The 22,767-nt window shown below is 41.0% G+C and overlaps 1 protein-coding gene across 4 annotated transcripts in view; it reads right to left on the reverse strand.

The window, feature by feature from the left end:
- LOC140495913 (long-chain-fatty-acid--CoA ligase 1-like) overlaps positions 1 to 22,767 on the reverse strand; it is a 168,258-nt gene that overhangs the window by 53,399 nt on the left and 92,092 nt on the right. For all 4 annotated transcript variants that reach the window (XM_072595220.1, XM_072595238.1, XM_072595228.1 and 1 more), the window contains 2 exons: positions 8,428 to 8,542; positions 911 to 975 (listed from right to left, as the gene is read on the reverse strand). In XM_072595220.1, the coding sequence (XP_072451321.1) occupies positions 911 to 975; positions 8,428 to 8,542 (180 nt within the window). The remainder of the gene's footprint in view (positions 1 to 910; positions 976 to 8,427; positions 8,543 to 22,767) is intronic.

Below are 22,767 nucleotides of genomic sequence, written 5' to 3' on the forward strand. Positions count from 1 at the left end.
ACTCCACATTTTCTGATGGCATTGAAGGGCCAAGGATAGATCTTTAGGAAACTCTAGAGGCAAGAGTGCTAGGAGTGTTTGAGAAACTAATTCCAGAGTTAAGGGGTAGATGTAGGGGTATGGGTGGGTTGCGCTTCGGCGGGGTGGTGTGGACTTGTTGGGCCGAAGGGCCTGTTTCCATACTGTAAGTAATCTTACTCCAGTTTAGGACTGATTCAGAAAGAAACTACTTCAGATGTTCAGTAGCAGACAGTCACAAAAGGAGAATCAGTTTATGATTTTAAAACAATCCAGTATACGATTGGTTATTCCTGTCAAAAACTTCTGATGGATCAACAAACAGCTCCAATTCAATTTCCAAAAAAAAATTGTGGGAAAGGATCAGCTGGTGTGGCAGCATCTATGGACAGAGGTCAGCGTTAACATTTTGGGTTCAGTTACCCTGTAAGGGGAAAATATGCCCCACAGTCAACAGGTTTCCTCAAACCTTTTAGGCCAAGCAATACCTGGCCCTAACTTACCTATTAAAGTTTTCAGACCTTGGATTACAGAGAGTTTAGATTAGATTAGATTACTTACAGTGTGGAAACAGGCCCTTCGGCCCAACAAGCCCACACCGACCCACCGAAGCGCAACCCACTCGTACCCCTTCAGCTAACACTATGGGCAATTTAGCATGGCCAATTCACCTGACCTACACACCTTTGGACTGTGGGAGGAAACCGGAGCACCCGGAGGAAACCCATGCAGACACGGGGAGAATGAGCAAACTCCACACAGTCAGTCGCCTGAGGCGGGAATTGAACCCGGATCTCTGGCGCTGTGAGGCAGCAGTGCTAACCAATGTGCCACCATGCCGCCCTAATATCTATTAATATCCTCACAGAATAAAAGAACAAAAATTACTTACTTCTCGGTAGGATATCCACTCGTAAGGCTGATTTGGGCTCCTTGACCCCAAACAAGGACCATTACCTTCAAAGCAAAGATCAAAAAGCAAACATCAATTCTCAGTTTGAAACATTATAATACACTTTGATGGGACAAGTTGATTAAAAATAATTCACAGGGATTTAAAGGTGATAAGCTAAATGATCCATCTAGATCGCTTTTGCAAAAGCAGAATGTCTGAGTGATAACCAGTCTGGTGTGTTTTACTATACGAAAATGCTATATTAATGTAACTTCTTATTGTATGTTAATTTTAAGGCCAAGTTGTGTTTTCCCAACACATACACTTCCACATGCTAACTCAATTTGACAAGAGCATGTAAACAGACATCAGAGGATCTGTGATACAAATCATGGATTATCTTTTCAAATGACAAATCTGTAGCTTTGGTATTAGAAGCAAACGATGATGACAGGGATAAAACAATTGAATATTACAATTGACAATGAAGACATGCAGCCCATTAAGTTCACAGCTTTTTCTCCCAGCTTCCACCACATACCTCACTTCTTGTCTCATCCACCCTATAATGTGCTCAGCATTCCTTTAAAATATCCAAACTTTCCAACTAATAAGCTTAGTTTCTCTTCCAAAAAAAAAGTCAAGAATTTTGCTTCAATGATAGAATGTGGAATTCTTTGTTATAAACCTCTTTGAAAACAAACATCTCCCAATCTCCCTTTTGATCGTTTGTGATTACTATAATTTTGTGCCCCCAGTTGTAAGTGGAGGTCATCACCATTTCACATCAGTTGTAACATTGAAGACTCCATACCTAGTTCTTGTCGGAATTCAACAGCACATTCTTCAAAATGAAGAGAACGACAGAGTGAGCTGAAAATGAAGGGAGTGGGCTGGGAGGGGAAAGAGAAAGAGGAAACAAAAAAATTGCATCACGAGAATAGGACTTCCAACAAACTGGACAGCAAATGCTCATTGCTGTTAAGTCACTCAATATTTTGGTTTGGGGCTAATGACCAAGACTTGGGCAGAAAGAGTACATGGTCCAACTTTGCAAAATTCAGAACTATACTAAGGAATAAGGATAATGGTAGACTTCAGGATGACATAGACACTGGTGAAATGAGCAATTGTACAACAATGATGAAAGTGGATTGTTTTGGTGTGCACTGCCGAACAAAACACTTGAATCCACCACAGAAAAGCAGGCATCGGGACATGAAGTGCAGAAGGATCACATCACAATCTTCCCTTGTGTCAACGCCACCAGCACTCAAATTGCCGCTTGTCTGTATCGGGCAATATGCTAATCAAGATTGCTTCAAGAACTGTGACAGGAACTCATTTCCCGTGAAGTACAAAACACAAAATAAGCATGGATGATACGTCCAGTTTTTCATCCTGGTTCCATGAAGATTTTGTACCTGCTGTCAGGTCACATTTGGCAAGCGCTGGACTCGAGCAATGCACCCTTCTGCTTGTTGACAACACGGGGGCACACACTGTGAAAGGCAGCCAGTTAGAATCAGCAGATGGAGCTATCAAGTGTTTGTTATTACCACCAAAACCACTTCAAGGTTATAGCCACTCGATTGAGAAATCATCACAACAATGAAAAAATATCGCCGTAACATGTTGCATGCCGTACTGGGTGAAGACAATGCAGAGAAATGAGTGCAAGAAATTATGAAGACATTCACGGTCAAGGACGCTTTGTTCATGATTGGAACTGCATCAAGCCATCGACAATCGCAGAGTGTTGATACAATGGCTTGCGTGTTGGTCGCCATGACAGTGAAGAGGACACCCATCCAGATCAAAGGCTAACCACTGACATCGAAAGCTGCAGACAGCTGGGATTAGGAGACTTTGTAGAGGCCGAGATCGATGCTTGAGTGAACTGTGACAATAACATCAGAATAGAGATATTCAGCAACGATCAGATAGTCAACATAGTCAAAGAAGAACAGTGGGAAAGTATGGATGCTGTGGATGGTAAGGAAAATCAGAAACCAAAATTTTCTTCAGACCCCATTAACAAAGCTATCGACAGTTTGCAATTTTTCATGGAATGATACGAAGTCAAAGTCGATGCCATTAAGTTGATGCATCTTTGCTAAATGTTATCATTCGCAAAAAAATAGACAGCATCATCTTAAGCAATAGTGGCTGGATATTTTCTTCAAAAATAATCACTGACCTTCACTTCAATGAATTTTATTTACTGTACAAGTACACAAAAAGTGATCTGACTTGTAAAACATCAAGAATTTTTAAGCGATAGTCAGTGTTTGTACGAAATTTTAGCGAATGAATGAAATAAAGACTCGAAACATGCTGTTTAACGCAATTACATGCGGTACTGCATTCTTTGTTTAAGGTCAAATCAATTATCTGAATCGTCAATTATCTGCTCGACAAAACTGTCCGCCCATTGTCTTCAGATAATCGAGGTTCCTCTGTCCTCCAGATGTGATCTGACCAGTGCCTTATAGGGCCTCAGAAGTACATCCCTGCTTTTATGTTTAAAGCATCTCAAAATAAATGCCATGATTGCATTTGCCTTCCTAATTATTGTCTCACCTGGAAGTCTGAGAGAATCCTGGACTAGAACTCCCAAGTCTCTTTGCACTTCAGGCTTCTGAATTTTCTCCCCATTTAGAAACTAGCCCGAGACTCCATTCTTCTAACCAAAGTACATGACCTCAGACTTTCTCACTTTCTACTCCATCAGCCACTTCTTTACCCACTCTCCTAATCTGTCCAAATCCTTCTACAGCCGCCCCACCTCCTCAATGCTACGTGCCCCTTTACCAATCTTTGTATCATCTGCAAACTTAGCCAGAATGCCCTCAGTTCCTTCATCTACATCGTTAAATGCATAAAGTGAAAAGCTGTGGTCCAAACACTGAGCCTTGCAGAACACTCAGCCTTGCAATTGCCAACCTCAAACACATCATAGTCAGTTTATGCATTCTTTGAAGTGCTCTCTCCATTAGAGGATGATGTTTACTGTCTCTGAAAAGGATGCCATCCTTATTCCGCACTGGCTTGAGGCCAAGGGTGTTAGTTCTTATGTTGCTTTGGTGGCACTGAAGTAAGCCTGGGTGTCGTGCTTGTCAGCATGGATTTGCTTACTCGAGCCTTCTCAGACCACCACTGATTCTTTATTTCCTTTGTTCTTCTTTGTAACTCAGCCTTTACTGTCTGATGACTTCTGATCCTTGCCTCGCTGGTAGTGTCATTTTGTCAGGCACATAAAGCTTTCCTCTTCTTCCTGGTCAGGTCTTGGATGACATGGTCATTCTTGCCGAAACAGGCTTTGTGTTTCCTGGTCTTCTAGCTGATGGTTTCTTCTAGTGAGAGATGATGGCTGTCTTTAGCTTTGTCTCAATTTCCTCCAATCCGTTAAGATGATCTCTTCGGAGATTATGGTGAAGACATTGTTGGAAATTTGCTGGTCTGTTTGGCTCTTTGCTAAACTGTTTAGAACATAAAATATAGGAGCAGAATTAGGCTATTCAACTCATTGAGTCTGCTCCACCATTTGATTGTGGCTGATATGTTTCCCAATCCCATTCTCCTGCCTTCTTCCTGTAACCCTTGAACCTCTTCCTCATAAAGAATCTACCTCGGTCTTAAATACTTGGCCTCCACAGCCAACTATGGCAATGAGATCCACAGATTCAATCCTCCGCATGAATAAATTCCTTTTCATCTCAGTTCAAAAGGGTTATCCCTTCACTCTGAGGTTGTACCCTCAGATTCTAGTTTCTGCTAGTAGTGGAAAAATCTTCTCCTCATCCACTATGTCCAAGTCTCTTAAATTCTGCAAGTTCCAATCAGATCACCCTTCATCCTTCTAAGCTTTAGTACAGATCCAGAGTTCTCAACTGCTCATAACATGACAAGTCCTTCATTCCGGGATTACTCTTGTAAATCTCTTCTGGACCACTTCAAAGACAACTCATCTTTCCTTAGATATGGGGCCCAAAACTGCTCTCAAGATTCCAAATGTGCTCTGACTAGAGCCTTATACAGCCTCAGCAGTACACCTCTGCTCTTGTTTTATAGCCTTCTTGAACTGAATGCCAGCATTGCATTTGCCTTTTTAACTGCCAACTGAACCTGCATGTTAACCTTAAGAGAATCCTGAACTCCCAAGTCCCTTTGCAGTTCAGATTTCTGAAGCCGTCCACATTTAGAAAATAGTCTAAGTCTCTACTCTTCCTACCAAAGTGCATATCCTCACATTTTGCCACTTTGTATTAAATCCGCCATTTCTATGCTCGCTTGCCAAGCATGTCCAAGTCCTTCTGCAGCCTCCCCTCTTCCTGAACACTACCTGCCCAGCCACTTATCTTTGTGTTTTCTGCAATCTTAGCAAAAATGCCTTCAACTCCTTTGCTCAGATAATTAATGCAAGACAAACAGTTGTGGTTCCAACATTGTGGAACTGGCTGCATTCCTGAAAAAGACCCCTTTATCCCTCCTCTCTGCCTTCTGCCAGTCAGTCAGTCAATCCTCTATCCATGCCAGTACTTTGCCTCTAATACCTTGATCTCTTATCTTATTTAGCAACCTCCTGTGTGGCACCTTGTTAAAGGTCTTCTGGAGATCCAAGTAAATCACATCTATTGGCTTTCCTATGTCTAAACATTTGATTACCTCCTCAAAGAACTCTAACAGATTTTTCAGGCATGACCACCCCTTAATGAAGCCGTGCTGACTCCACTATTTTTCATGCACTTCAAGTGCTCCACAATGTCATCCTTAATTATGGACTCTTAAAATCATACAGGGATGATCAAAGTCAGGTTAACTGGTCAATAGTTTCTCGTCTTCTGCTTCCCTCCCTTCATAAACAGAGGTGTTACATTAGCCATTTTCCATTCTTCTGGGACTCTCCTCGACTCTAGAGATTTCTGAAAGCTGTCTCTGCAATCTCCACAGCTGTCTCTTTCAGAACTCGAGGGTATAGTCCATCCAGTCTGGGTGATTTATCCACCTTCAGACCTTTCAGCTTCCCCAGCACCTTCTCCTTAGTGACAGCCACTACAATCACCTCGAATTCTCTCAAAGTTTGGGTATGCTTTTGGTACCTATTCAGTTTCTTTGCCATTTCTTTGTTCGCCATCACTGCATCTCCAGCCTCACCTTCCAGAGATCCAATGCCCACTCTTGTTTTCTCTTGCTTTTTAGACATATAAAAATAACTCTTACAACCTTTTCTTATATTATTATCTAGCTTACTCCCATATTTCATCATCTCCCTACTTTTCTGCTTTCATAGTAATATTCTGCTGGCATTTAAAGGTTTCCAAATTCTCTGGCCTCCCACTAATCTTTACCAGATTGTTTGCCTTTTCTTTTACATTGACTCTTACGTCCCTTGTCATCCATGGTTACCTTTATCCTCCCCTTAGTATGTTTCATCGTCCTTGGGATGAATTTCTGCTGGGGCTCCAAAATTACCCTCAGAAACTCCTGCCACTGCTGCTCCACCATCTTCCCTGCTAGGGTCCCAATCAACTCTGGTCAACTCCTCCCTCCCCTCTTTGTTTCTTCATCTTCAGCTCGTGATGGACATAGAGGAGCAGATGAGCCAGTGATCTGTCCAGCAGTCTTCTACACTGGTCATTATCTGGGTAATGAGAACAGCCTATTGGTCTTCGGTCAAATGATGACACAGCTGATCATGTGCCACTGCTTTGATCGTGGATGCCTCCAATAGGTCTTGAATTTGTCTTTTTGTGGAATAGTGTGTGTTCTGCACATTTGAGGAGTGGGGCAATTCCCAACTCCTCCTTTTCCAATGGTTCCTTTCCAGAATCAGGAGTGCCTTCCAACCCTAGTATTGAATTCTCCAAGGATGATGATTTTAATTTCATTAGGAATATTGCTGTGTTCGGTCCTATAATCGAAACCTTCTTTGGTATCAACTATCACCTCAAGGGTTTGAGATTAGGCACCCATGACCATTGCCTGCTGATTCTTGGCAGGTTGCGGATGAAGAGTCATTAGGCAATTGCTGATGCCAAAAGGGAACACCGAGAGTCAGTTGATGTGTTCAATCTCAGTGGCATATCCAAATCTGTGCTTCCTGGGTTGATCCTCAGGTTTCCCTCTGCAGAGGCTCTTCACCTTCAGGTCTCCCGGAGAGCAGCAATCTCAATGGTGAAGTGCCTGAGTTCACAGGCAACAAGGGCAGTTCTTCAATCAGGACCATTTTTTGCTGGTTATCGATGAGGGTTCCTACACTCCAGGTTCTGAGATTGAGTCTGACTTTGGTTTAGAGACTGCAGGTAGCTGAGCCTCTGGATAGGGTTTACCAGCCAGGGTGGTGATGGACAAATTACGTTTGGGGCACCTTTTCTAGCATCTTCTGCTTATGGGGTGAGCTGTATGGATCCCGAAGAGGGCTGCTCAGTTGTTTGGAAAGCTGCTGAAACATGCTCCTGTTCCTATGTTGAGAGCAAAATGACTGAGTCACGTATGTGCCGGACCAAAGCAAGGGACTTTCAGATTTCTCATTCCTATCCCCATTACCTCCCATTGATCACCGGAGGGCTTGCATTCTACGTTGAGGTGGACTTGAATTCCTCTAGTCAGGCACGTTATATGGGACATCTATCGATACAGCAAGGCTGTCGCACCTCGGCAGACACACCGTCCTTGAGAGAAGGTAGATCCAGTTCCAGTGACAAGGGAAAATCTTGACAACTGGAGATCTCTGCACTGCATCCATGATATCACATGAATATCTTCCACATCTGGATCGCCATTAAGGTTTTGTTTGGATTGCACTTCTTCTGGTTCTCCCCTCCAACCTTACAGTCATGGCTGGCCCTGCCAAAAGTTGAGAACTCCTGATAGCATCACCTTCAGGATCAATGAACACTCAAACCACTCCACCGCAGTAAGGTGGCAATCCACAATTCAGGAAGGATGTAAAGAACCTAGCAAGGAAAAATGCACTGAAACGGTTACAGGGGGGGTGACACCTGTGTTACTTGGTGAGAGCAATTGCAAAGATATTAAGGACCTAACCGTTTGATTAGGAAGGAAGCAAGAGAATCAAAATGTGTACACATTAAAGCACTTCATTTCCATGTCTGCAAAGGTGGAGATATGACTGGATCTTGTGATGAGCAGCAAAACTAGATGTGTGTGAACAGCCGTGGTGTTTGACTACAACATAAGCTTTCATGGTCAAAAGAAAGGGATAAATTTAGTTCAAATAACAAGGTCACCAAATTGAAGCCAGATTTTACAGTTTCACCAACTCAAATTAATCACAATAATGAAAATTAGCTGCTCATTCTCCTTGTTCTCACCATCCCATCAAATCTGGCACACATTATCCTCCTAGCCCTCACTAGTATACTGTAGATTGTTACTTGCAGTGTCCAATTGGTTGTCTATCAAATTTGCTATTTCCTCTACTGCATGCTCTAATTGGATAATGGTTAATATCCAATTGTGCAAAGAACAGAATATTAGACAATACTTACTCGATATAACCAAACCCCTTTTCATCACATCATACAGGGTTCTCACATCCACATAGTATGAAGTTATCAGATCTTTCTGTTTAAGTAGTACACTTTTCCGAGCAAGTTCACCACTCTGAAATACAAAAAAAAAGTATATACTACAGTGATATCATTATAAATCATATTTAAGGCCAAATAATTACTTTTGGGTTGGTTTACAGAGGTTTCAGATCACAAAATAATTACAGGATTACCGTACCTTGCAGTGCAGAAGGAGCACAGCCTGCCCTTGTCAGCACTTTGATAGAAATGTTTAATACCAAAATCCTGCCCTTTCCCCATTGCTTAATTTTTTTTAATTTAGATATTGACTTGGGGATAGAATGTGATGAGTCAATGGATGAGAGTTGCTGAATGGATAACTAACAGGAAAGAGAGAGAGAGAGAGAGAAATGTTTCTCAATTGACAAATGATGAGAAGTTGTGTTTGACACATTAGCATCAGGCACTTGGCAGATCAATACTTACATAAACAATTTGACTTGAAAATCAGAAGTAATGTTTCAAACTTGCAAATTACTCCAAATTGGGAAGGAAAGCTAAGACAGTGGATGATTGCAACAAAATGCCAGAAGACATCATTGAGCATTCAGAATGGGCAAGCAGTTGGCAAAAAAAAACATTTTGCTCAGAATTAAAGAATGAGGAAGTCCTTGAAAGTATTCCTTGAAAGTAAATGCCTAAACTGACTAGAACATGAGAGAGATTTGGAGCAACAGGTACAATCAATAAATGTTGTTACACATGTTAATGAGACCATTAAAGTAAAACAAAGTACTGGGATCTATACGGAGGTAGACAGAATCAAAAGCAAAGAAATTATGGTAAACATGAAGAGCACATTTGGAGGACTGCAAATAATTCTGGGAGCAGGATTTGGAGTTGCGTCAGGACCCAAAGGACAGGGTCAAATGGGAGTCCTTACTCCATACTGCATGGAGAACAGTCACTCTATGATTTTTCCTGAACTGGCAATTAGAGGCCAAAGGTCAATACTGGAGACAGCATATTGTGTTATGGTTGATTTATTGGCATAAATAGAGGATTGATTAACAGGAAGCGGAGAGATAGCATTTTCAGCTTGACCAACTGTTACTAGTAGACTGCTGCAGGAAACTGTGCTGGGGCCTCAACTATTTACAATAGATACCAAATTTGCTGAATTTGTTTCATTAAGGTAGAAAGCAAGTTGTGTGGAGGGGGATAAAAATATCTGCTGGGTATATCAGCACCCCAAAAATTACATTTCGACTTAGATTTGATGTTTTCATAAATATTTTGATATTTTATGTCATTGTGCTCCGCTAGATGTTTATAAATCATGTATTGGTTTATTATGAAGAGTAGAAAGGAGAATTTCCCAATAAGGATGTAGTTGAACAAACTATTTATTTTAAAAAAAAACAAGGAAACTGCAACAGAATTTGGACAGGTGAAAAAAAATGAGCCAAACTTTGTTAAATGGAAAATAATGTGGTGAAAAGTGAGGTTGTCCATTTTGATATGAAGAATAAAAAAAAAGGAACATTATTTAAGGAGAGTGCAACTGTAGCAATTGTCCTTTTGGGTTTTATTTTTACTATTCATGGTATGTGAATATCACGAGCTGGCCTAGCATTTACTGCTCATCCCTAATTGCCCTTGAGACGTTGGTAGTAAACTATCTACTTGATCTATTGCAGTCCATGTGCTGTAGGTATACCTACAATGCTCATTAAAAATGAGGTTCCAAGATTTTGACCAAGCGACTGTGAAGGAACTATGATATATTTTCAAGTCTTGATGCTGTGTGACTTGGAAGGAAACTTGAAGATGATGATGTTTGCATGCATCTGATGCCCTTGTCCTTCTAGGTGGTAGAGTTTGCAGGAGCCTCACTGAGTTGTTGCAGTGGAATCTGTAGATTGTAAACATTGTTGCCAATATGCACCAGTAGTGATGGGAGTGAATGTAGATATGGTGCCAATGAAGCGTGCTGCTTTAATATGGATTGATGATATTGAGTGAATGCTCCATTACACCCTTGACATGTGCCTTGTGAATGGTGGATAAGATTTCGAGGAGTTAGGATGCAGATTAGGCACTGCAGAATTGCTTGCCTCTGACCTGCTCTTGTAGCCAGAGTATTTATATGACTAGCAGTTTAGTTTCTAGCCAACTGTAACCCCTGAATGTTGACAGAGTGGGGATTCACGGATGATTGTGCCATTGAATTTCAAGGGTGGGATGATTATATTCTCTCTTGGTGGAGATGGTCATTATTTAACACTTGCGCACCATGAACACCATGTGGTCAAGTGATAACCATACCTGGATATTGTCCAAGTATAGGTGCATTTGAACACCGACAGTTTCAGTATCTGAGGAGTTGGGAATTATGCTGAAATTATGCAATCAACAGTGAGCATTCCCACCTCTGACCTCGTGATGCAGGAATGGTCATGGTTGGAATTAAGGCATTTCCTGAGGAACTCTTGCAGAGATGTCCTGAAATGATTGACCTCAAAAAACCAAAACAACCATCCATTGTACAAGGTATGATTATAAATGGAGAGATTTCCTCTGAGGCTCATCAATTCTGGCCAGAGCTCCTAGATCACCCATATCATACACAAAAAAAAACAAACAGTAGGGGATGCAGCAATTACAGGAATTAAGGCATTTGCCTTTGTTACAAATGGGGTTGAGGTTGGTATCCAATCACCAAGTCACCCTTTATTTACATTTAGAAAGCCTGTGACACTAGTCCAGCTCCCTCAGAGCCAGCTGAGTATCAAAATGTCTGACACTCCTCTTTTTATCTACCAGCCAGAGCTCCTTGACAGGACTGGATTAACAGCCCCAATCAGGGAACTCATATTTTATGAGGTCCACTTAGCTGACAACCCTTCCCCTCAGAGTCTGAGGACATAGACGGTTTTTTTCTTCTAGTTTCTCCTGGAGCGTTTAAGCATGGGTCAGGTTCCTTCAACCCTGCCTCAGATACTGGCAGCGTTTAGCGCACAATAGCGAGCCTCTCGCATCCGGAGCATCTTGGAAGAAATTCATTCTCTTCTTCAGGCAAAGGAGCTGAGACAGCAATATCTGCTATCTTTTGCTCAGATTCCAACAGCTCTTCGATGCTTCTGAAGCCATGAACGATGTGGGTGTTAGCAAGTTTCTTGGGAAAGTAATGAGAGATCAGCAGAAATAAGATTCTCGATATAGAGGGAAGTGTCGAATGGTGGGATTAGAATCTCGTTAATGAGCAACGGGAGACCTATCTACATTCATTGAATGTATCAGTGTATTATTGTTAAGTGTCATGGTTTGTGCTTTATTCATTGATAGAAGGTCCCTTAGTCAAAAGGTCCATGTAGAGGCATTCCATGGCCCTTCTTGTCAGAGTCCTCACTGTCTCGATACATGGTGCACTATGCACATTATGAAGAGCATGGTGACTCTCAAGTTAAACCACCACCAGTCATCACCCCCTCTTATGAGAGAGCAGCCATATGATCCCATGGAACTACTGTGACTTTACTGGTTACAGGGAAATAAGAATGGCTGTGCCATACAGTTCAGACAGCACGTGCCTCATAATCTTAGCAGGAAAACAGGAGAAGTGATGGACTCCAAAGCTACATTCCATCCAACTTCTTCAGTTGCTGAACAGACCTTTGAGCTCCACGTGCAACAGAGGCTGGAAGAATTAGAAATGAATGTAGGTTTGCTCGCTAAACTGTAAGGTTCATTTCCAGACGTTTCATCACCCTACTAGGTAACATATTCAATGGGCCTCCGGGCGAAGCACTGCTGATATATATTAAATAGAAAGAAGGAATTATCAGCAGTGCTTTGCCCGAAGACCCACTGAAGATGTTACCTAGTAGGGTGACGAAACGTCTGGAAATGAACCTTCCAGCTCAGTGAGCAAACCTACATCCAGAACCTCAACCTGAGCTACAAATCCTCTCAAAACTTGCTAATTAGAAATGAATGTGTTGGCATAGACAATGATATTTACGGGCTCTCAGAGTGGCGATGGAACATTGCTCTGAAGAGCTGAGACAGATGCAGCAGTCTTGAGGAAAATGAGAATATCAAGCAGGTCAAAGATCATCTTCGGTATTATACAGCAGTGCAGTATCAGGCATTGGAAGCCAGACAGAAATTAACTGACAGCCGGTTCCCAGTAGATGTGAGCTAGGTGAATCGACTATAAATCTGTTGCTACTTGAAATGGAAGCAGTCACTATCTACTCCCAGAGGCAAATACAGTTTTTGTTTGTGTTTTCTTCACTTTGGATGGTTCTGAATGAAACGGAAGGTTTTCAACTGTTTGAAGACTTTCCTGTATGTGATAGTCCCACATTGAACAATGAGAAGGTGTCAGGCTACTCTGCACTTTTGGGAAAAGTAGCATTCCCTTAGACAGAGCTCCAAGATGGGACATGGCTAAGAAAGTGTAAACTGCATGGCTTGGTTTTTAAATAGCATTAGATTTATAAACGAGTACTCGCATTTGCATGTTATACTTTAATATGGTCTAAAGGATGTTCAAGACCTTTATGGAATGAAGGAACAGGTGATAGATATATTAATAAAGTTAACGGAGTGTGACTTGGCTGTACAAATATGGGAAGTGAATAATCAATGTAGTGTGCTTTGAAATGTGGCTAATGGAAATAAAGCTCTGTGATATAAATACAGTCCTGAATTCTATTTAAATTCAGCTATCTTGCAGAATAAGACAAGATAAGTAGCAAAGGATGGAGGAGTTAAAGTGTAACATTTTTGGGGGTATGATTATTCACGCTTGTTTTCCAAAATGAGCGTTGTGATCAGTGGAAGAATGAAGTTAAATGTGGGCCTTGGTTACTTCTCTACCAAAGAGAAAGGGAAGGATGACCTTAGGATGACCTTGGGGGGGGGGGGGATGGTTGGTGGACAGCTGGAACCTAATGACTTGAACACAGATTAAAATTTAATTATTAATTTTCACTAATAAATTTATCAGGAAAGATAATCTATTAAGTGCTTAGGAAAAGTGACGAGATTCTTACAAATTTAGAAAGACTACGGGTAGTATTTTAGAAGAGTACTTCATGGAATTCAGCAGTTTCTGCAAGACTGCAGAAATTTCATTTGGAAACCTCTAAACTTTGCTTTCATTTAAAATTACTGGACTGTGTCAAAGTATTAAGTATAGACAGATTTCTAGTTTTGACAAGAGAGTTAAATTTGCCAATAAATACACAGTACACAGATTACACACTCTAACATAAACCATTAGGACAAATATCAGAAGCACTAAAAATTTTCTAGGAAACCATTCCTTCCCAGCAGCATTTGTGGCACAAAGGGGCAACCAATTATATAAATCAGAAAATGGAGGATGGAATGTTAACCATCAACATGTGCCAGGCAACAGAATGAAAGGAGATTTGTAACTAAAAGAAACAACGTCAGAAAGACTTCTCAGAATTATCAGAAGCAAAGAGAGTTTGGTCCTTACACTAAGAGAATCAACCCCACAAACACTCAACATGTGGTCAGGTGATGTTTCAGATGCAATTCAAAGTACCATTATGTCATGAACTGTCCCAAGTGCAATAATAGTTTCAAAGCCAAACATGAAACTGAGGAATTATCAGGCAAGGTGAAGATACAGATTAAAGAAACAGCATTGTATGGTTAAAAGATGTTTTAGCTCAGTGATGAACGTATTGGTGGCAGAGTCCAGTTGTGCAGTACTGGGCAGCGAATGGATGCCCACTGTATAGGAAATAGACTGGCTAAAATGCTGCCTCGACTGAGTTTAGAATTAACTTTATTAGCACATATGCTTAAATGAGTACAGTGAAACATTTATATACCGCCACTTACAGCACCACCTTAGGTCCAAAGGTACCCAGGTACAGCTTCTTCAGTTACAAGATCTTAGAAAATAGAGAACTGACCACTGATGAAGAAAGCCCAAGATGAAACTAGATATGGAAGCTGGCAATCCTACTGTTTCTGGAAAATCTGTGAGTTTGGAGTTTACACAATTGGAACACTACTGCATTCCTTCAATGGAACGTAATTTCTTCCCTAAAGAAATGAAAGAAGTGTCAATGACATCAGAGGTAAAAATTTGGAAGACGAGAAGTATTAGAATTTCATAAGCAATTTGCTCAGTCTTCTAAAAGATCCAAATGTTAGTAAAGGATGCAAGAATAGGGGACAGGGAGTATCATAAACTCATAAAAAAGATAAAATGATAGATGCTCTACTTGCTTCTTGTGAAATTAGTTTCTGCCTGAGCAATATTGTGTCAAATTGTAGAGTTATGTTTGACATTTCCAAATATGCAATGGTCTCTCCCTTTGTGTACATCTCTAACACACTAGACCACCATTTGCTATACAAGGCTTCTCCACTTCTTCCCTCGATACGTTTACACTCTGGCTGCCTTCTTATCGGCAAACTCAGCCATGAAATGTTCAAAATAAAAGCAAATTACTGTGGATGCTGGAATCTGAAACCAAAAGAGAAAATGCTGGAAAATCTCAGCAGGTCTGGCAGCATCTGTAAGGAGAGAAAAGAGCTCACGTTACGACTCTAACTGACTCTTTGTCGAAGCTAAAAAAAGGGAGAAATAGGGAGGTATTTATACTAGGCTGAGAGAATTAAATGTTCAGCTTGGATTCATCCAATTGTATCTAATCATCTTCGCCCCTGTCATGGTGTGTGTACTCTCTGACATCTTTCTTCATCATCTATTCAGATAGACTTTTTTCTCAAGCTCTCTTCCCAGAATGCATTGTTCAATGCTAGCTATTTATTTGTTTCTTTCAAATAATAAAGTGTGCTGATACATGGGGCTGGATTTGTGGTCACAAATTGGGAGGACCGCAACCCATAACACAAAGGAATTTCTTCACCCAGAGGCCAGTGAATGTCTGGAATTCTCTGTCCTAGAGAGCTGTGGAGACTACATCACGAGAGACATTTTAAAAGGAGGTAAATATTTGCCAATATTTCAAAAACGTAAGAGCTAGGACAGCTGGCATGAAAAAAAGAGTTGAAGACTGAACAGATCAGCATGACAGTGATTTTTGAGAAGTTTGTAGCTCAGGTTGATGAGAAGTATAGAAGTTAGCTTGCTGAGCTTGAAGGTTTTTTTTTCAGACATTTCACCACCATTCTAGGTAACATCATCAGTGAAGCGCTGGTGATATGTCCTGCCTCTCTATTTACAGGTCTTGGTTTGTTAAGGTCAGTGATGTCATTTCCAGTTTTTATTTTCTTTTTAAAAGGTAGGTAGATCGGATCTAAATGAATCAATTAACATCAACCTGGCAAAAGAAACACTGGCATCACTACTAGGAAAACCAGGACCATAAAACACCAGACAGCACCAACTTCATCAATAAGAACAACATGGTTAAGCTAGTGGACCTGTGCCTCACCACTCACTTCACATTCAATAACAAGACCTACAAACAAGTCAACAGAACACCTATGGGATTACCAATATCAGGGCTCAGAGCAGAAGCAGTAATGCAGCGACATGAACAAGCTGCCCTCCCATCTATCCAACCCAAGCTTTGGAAATGCTATGTGTAAATGCTTTGTGATCATAAAGTGGAACAAATTAGAGGAAACATACAACACCATCAACAATATCCTGACAGGCATAAACTTCATAAAAGAGGAGGAGAAGGACAATAGACTCCCATTCCTAGTCATGACAGTTGAACGTACAGTTAACGGAGAATTTCAAACCAGAGTTTATAGAAAAACATCAAACACAGATCAAATACTTAACTTCAGAAGCAATCTCCCCCCAACACCCACAAAGAGAGCTGCATCATGACATTGTTTCAACGACTACATCACACTGCAGCACCCAAGAACTACAAAAAAAGCAGAAGAAAAATATCGATACAATGTTTCAAGAAAAACGGGTACACAATCTGCCAATTCCTCAAGAACAAACCCAAACAAGCAGACAGAACGCAACCAAAAAAACTATAACCACATTACCTTACATCAAAGACATGTCAGAAATGACTTCCAGACGATTCAGACCCCTTGGCATCATGGTAGCCCACAAACCTACCAACAAACGTAAACAGCGACTAATGAATCTAAAGGATTAGATACCACCAGCAAAACTAATGTTATTTACAAGATATCATGCAAAAACTGTAAAAAAATATACAATCGGACAAACAAGCAGGAAACTTGCCACCAGGACACATGAGGGCCAACAGGCCACCAAAAGACACGACCCACTCTCACTAGTTTCTATACGTACAGACAAAGGAGGACACCACTTTGACTGGAACAACACACACATCCTCGGACAGGCAAAATAAAGACACGCACAAGAATTCTTAGAGGTAAGGCATTCTATCCTGGAACTCCATCAATAAACACATGGATTTAGATCCTATTTACCTTCCCTTGAAAAGAAAAAGAAGAACCAGCAATGACATACCCATCTTAAGAAACCAAGGTCTGTAAATAGAAAGGTGGAACATACCACCAATGCTTCTGTAGAAACTTTCACTTATGATGCTGCGTAATATGGTGACGAAATGTCTGAAAACAAACCTTCAAGCTCAGCGAGCGCACTTACATACAGATCAGCATGATCTTATTGAATAGCAGGCAGGCGTGAAGTGTTGAGTAGCCTACTCCTTCTCCAAATATATTAAACATCCACGCAATCATATAGTCGGTGACGTTGCTTTGTGAACTAGACCAGACCCCTCTCAAAACATACTAAGTCGTTAGCCTAAACCCAGTTTTCTTATTTTAAAGGCAAATGTCAGATGCTGTGGGCCAGATGAAATTCAACAGGTAAAATACAACAAAATAAAGATGACCTTGGAATAATGTAACTCTATTGGAAAACTTAACAGAACAATAGATACAGTAACTATTATTAATTAACTGCTCCAATATAGTAACATCCCATAAACACACCCTTGGCAAATGCAAATTCAGAAAATAGATTTGTCTCACATTCAATCCAGCAGCCCAGGAAGAGCACCCCCAGCTTTTGGCTGTAATTGAAAGATTGAAAAAAATAGCTTCCACTTCTTCAAGACCCCAACAGCAACTGCTGCTGAAAACTAAAAATTAAAAAAAATCCCTGGTTCTATGGGTGGGAGTTTGACCACACACATTCAGGCTGCTCCTATTGTTCCAACTATATATAAAAAAAACCCCAAAGCCTCAAATTTATCTTATCATAGACTGCAGATCACCTTACACCCAATCTTTCTCTAAAAGAAACCAGGACAAAGCACATCTCTCAAAACCCATCATTGTCACAGTTGGGTGAGTAATAGCAAATCATCACTCCAGTCTCCTTCTTAGTGCTTGAGCAGACATGGAAATCTGCTGTCAATCTTGCTAACAAATTATTCTCAGCAATCTTCCATGGTTCACTCCATTTACTGAATGTCAACTGTGAAAGTGTTTGGGAATGTTTTAAAAATGACATTTTAAAATGTCAAGGTGGCATACAGTCAGAAAGAAATGCCTTCTACCATGTCTGAATGCAGAGGTGGATCTTGCTGGTGAAGGTGGAATGCATGGTTTTCCTAAAGTTCATTTTTGAGCTTTTTAACTGAAACCTTCCATTTAAAGAAAGGAAATACTCAGAAAAGCAGTCATTTAAACCTGCAGCAGTGACTGACTCAAGGTATCCTTGCCTACAACCCTGATTGCGCATACAGTCCCATTGCCAATTTCTAATTGCCATCCTATCAAACGTCCACAAATGAGCAATATGACACTTGATTAGACTTGCCAAGACAGTATGGTCTGGAGCAAGCAGTCCACTCAGTTTCTCTTCCACCGCCCTGATCCTGGCAAAACTCCAGCCCATGATATCATCCACTTGTAAATGTCAAGAATGTATAGGAAGTAGAGAGAAATTGGCGAAACTATCAGCAAATCCCTTGGATCCTTCTCCCACACACTAGGGTGGTACAAAGTTAAAAATCACACAACACCAGGTTATAGTCCAACAGGTTTAATTGTTGGACTATAACCTGGTGTTGTGTGATTTTTAACTTTGTTTACCCCAGTCCAACACCGGCATCTCCAAATCAACACTAGGGAGGAGTTGCAAACTCTAAGGCAGACACTGAATCTTCTTGGTTGAGGACCTCAGGGATAAATTTTCAAATTAGATATTTAAAAGGTCTACAGACGAAGGAGTGGAGGAGTTGAATTAATTAAATATCCCTGTGAGACAGCTAGCACAGACTCAGGCTAACTGGAAATGATCATATTGTACTGCACAGGATGAAGTCAATTGCTGGCAATCCTACAGTCCAGTGACAACAATGATTGAATAAAGCCAACTCATTCATTCATACCAAGAAACATCACAAACATCTCAAAGCAGCTGCAAATAATTCTCAAAGAAAATTATTCTTTGCATAAAATAACAGGCAAATGGGAAGGGTTCTTGTGGCTCAGAAACAAACAACCGACTTCTCTAACCTGACCAACAGAATGTTGGATGCAGCTCTAGAACTGGCTTCTAAGATGTACCTTTGAGTCCAATCCAGCCCATTGGACAAATTGGCACAGGTCAGGAGTGTGATGGAATACTTTCCTCTTGCCTCCATGGGTACAGTTCCAACAACACTCAAGAAGCTTGACATCATCCAGGATCCAGGACAAAACAGCTGGCTTGATTGGTGCCACATCTACAGGCATCCACTCCCTCCACCACCAACACTCAATAGCAGCAGTCTGCGCCATCCACAAGATGCAATGCAGAAGATTACCAAAGCCCTCTGACAGCATTTTCCAAACCCACAGCCACTACCACCTGCAAGGAGAGGGTCTTGGTACTATTTCACTGTTTCTTCTTAGTTACCGGGTCATAATCATTAAACTCCCTCCCTGATATCTCTATCGGTGTCCCCACAGCACCAGCACTTGCAGTGGCTCAAACAGGTAGCCGATATTCCATGAACAAATTTAAAATAAATCAGCACACCTCCAGGTCACATAAAAACAAAATCTAAAATGTGAACTGCAACAATGTGCCCCATTCATTTAACATTAAGGTGAAAATGCTTTCAAAATTTTTTAAAAAAGCACTTGAAACTTGAAGCATTTAGGCTTTATTTGACAAACCTTTCAGCATCAATATCACAAGCTAACTCAATGAAGTATTGCCAAATATACATCTTGTAACCACAGAATTATTTCTTGCAAATGTTTCTAAACAAATCTCCACCTACTTTTTCAAAATCTTTCAAGTGTAACAAGATTGAGTATTGAGCTCCTTCTTCTACATCAAGCTGAGGGACTAGCTCAAAGCAGCTAAAAGCTGTGCATGGAAAGGGGCTACCACAACCAGCACAACACTACAGACCTCAGAACATTCCCAGTACCAGTGGTCGAATATGCTGGGGCCGGAAAGACAAGAGGTGTAGTAAGTCTTGAAAATCAACAGAGGTTGTGGGGGTTGTGGGGAAAGAGAGGGGGAAAGGGAGAATGGGGGAAAGGGAGAATGGGGGAAAAGGGCCAAGGTAGTGCAATGTGTAAACATTACTATGGAATTTTACACTGAATAGTTTTATTTCATAAAAGATTTAAACTTATGTGCTTTCACATCTCAAAGCCTCTTTCATACTGTGTTATAGAGAAACATCCATCTATTTAAGCTGTGACCTTACCAGTCTGCGGAAAGCAGATTTATGGTGACGCGTTGTGTTCCGGTGTATTAGGTTTTTTCAGAGAAGCATTTTTTAAATTAATTTATGCCTGTAAGCTCATGCCACTTTAAATACTGCGGTGTCTGAAAATGAATGCTTTTTTTGTGACTTCATGTTTGAAGGAATGGTGATGACCATTGAGGATATTGTTGGAGTCTTACAATTTGCTTGAGTGAGTGTCCAAATCCCCATTTGCCACAAAGACAACTCACCATCACCTTCTCCAAGGCAACTAAGGATGAGCAATACATACTGCACCAACCAGCAACACCTACATCTCTTGAATGATATTTAAAAATCCAGAAGGTAATGCTACACCAACACCTAACAAAGGAGTTAATGAAAAGAAAACTAAAAGGAGCCTCTGAAAGTTTAAAAGATAGACATAGAGTCATTTAGTATGGAAGCAGACCATTTGGTGCCACCAGTCTATGCCGAACATAATCCCAAACTAAACTAGCCCGAACTGTCTGCTCCTGGCCCATTTCCCTCCAAATCTTTCCTATTCATCTATCCATCCAAGTGTATTCTAAACATTGTAATTGTACCTGTTTCCACTACATCCTCAGCAAGTTCATTCCACACTCTAACCACCCTCTGTGTAAAAATATTTGCCTCCTATGTCTTCCTCGAGAAAACCTAAGAGGAGACTTTAAAAGAAATCATTTTTACCCATCGCGGCAAGATAATCTTTTCTCAGGCTCTCCATTATGTTTTACGGCTGGATGCTGGAGATGGTGGAGGTGGTAATATCAGTGAACTAGGAATCCAGAGGCTGAGCTGGAAGCACAGATTCAAATCTCATCACAGTAGCTGGTGGAATTTCAAAAGTTTAATAAATAAACTCTATAATCTAATGATAGCACCATTAATAATCACCATGATTGTTTTCTTTTAAAAAAAAGTTCACTAACTTCCTTCAGGGTAGGAAATCCCTACCATCCTTACCTGCTGTGATGCATATCAGTTTAACTCCTAAATGTGTTCTAAAAAGCATGGTAAGCCACTGAATTAGAAAGTAATTAGAGGACTTGACAGGGTATGTGCAGAAAGGCTGTGTGGGAGATTCTAGGACCAGAGGGCATCATCTCAGAATAAGGGGCTGCACATTTAAAACTTTGGTAGGAGTAACAAGAAGATGGATTACTGGGCTAATGGTAGACTACTTGGTAGTGTGGATGAGCAGAGGGATCTTGGTGTCCATGTCCACAGATCTTTGAAAGTTGCCACCCAGGTAAATAGTGCTGTGAAGAAGGCATATGGTGTACTGGGCTTTATTGGTAGAGGAATTGAGTTCCGGAGTCCTGAGGTCATGTTGCAGTTGTATAAGACTCTGGTGCGGTCTCATCTGGAGTATTGTGCAGTTTTGGTCGCCATACTACAGAAAGGATGTGGAGGCATTGGAACGAGTGCAGAGGAGGTTTACGAGGATGTTGCCTGGCATGGTAGGAAGATCATATGAGGAAAGGCTGAGGCACTTGGGACTTTTCTCATTGGAGAAAAGAAGGTTTAGGGGAGATTTGATAGAGGTGTACAAGATGATTAGGGGTTTAGATAGGGTTGACAGTGAGAACCTTTTTCCGCGTATGGAGTCAGCTGTTACTAGGGGACACAGCTTTAAATTAAGGGGTGGTAGGTATAGGACAGATGTTAGGGGTAGATTTTTTACTCAGCGGGTTGTGAGTTCATGGAATGCCCTGCCAGTAGCAGTGGTGGACTCTCCCTCTTTATGGTCATTTAAGCGGGCATTGGACAAGCATATGGAGGTTATTGGGCTAGTGTAGGTTAGGTAGGCTTCGGTCGGCGCAACATCGAGGGCTGAAGAGCCTGTACTGTGCTGTATTTTTCTATGTTCTATGTTCTAAAGATAAAAGGGAATTTGTTTCTTCTCAGAGGGTTGTAAATCTGTGGAATTCTTTGCATAATAATCGATTCTGCTCTAGCATTCAGTACAATCATGGCTGATCTCAACTTGGCCTCAACTCCAACTACCTGCCCATTCTCTTTAACCCTTTCATCCATTCCAAATTAAAAGTCTGTCAAACACCTCCTTAAATTTACACAATGTCCCAGCATCCACCTCACACTAGGGTAGTGAATTCATGATCGTCGTTTCGGGCAAAAGCCCTTCCTCTGCCCTGAAACTCTATGCTACTTTCTCCCCACCCCCACCCTCCTCTAGCTTATCTCTCCACGCTTCAGGCTCACTGCCTTTATTCCTGATGAAGGGCTTTTGCCCGAAACGTCGATTTCGAAGCTACTTGGATACTGCCTGAACCGCTGTGCTCTTCCAGCACCACTAATCCAGAATCTGGTTTCCAGCATCTGCTGTCATTGTTTTTACCTAATGAATTCATGATCCTTGAGAAGTAATTTCTCATCTTAATTTTAAATCTGCTACACCTTATCCTAAAATTATCACCTCTCTTTCTACATGCTGTCTACTTTGTCAATCGTACATAGATCAATTGGACTCCTCTCATTTGTTTAAACTCCAGAAAATATAGACCTAAACTGTTGAATCTCGCTTCATAAGACAAACATGTCACCTCTGGAATCAATCTAGTGATTCCTC

The sequence above is a fragment of the Chiloscyllium punctatum genome, chromosome 2, assembly GCF_047496795.1.
Source record: "Chiloscyllium punctatum isolate Juve2018m chromosome 2, sChiPun1.3, whole genome shotgun sequence".
In the NCBI taxonomy this organism is placed as follows: Eukaryota; Metazoa; Chordata; class Chondrichthyes; order Orectolobiformes; family Hemiscylliidae; genus Chiloscyllium; species Chiloscyllium punctatum.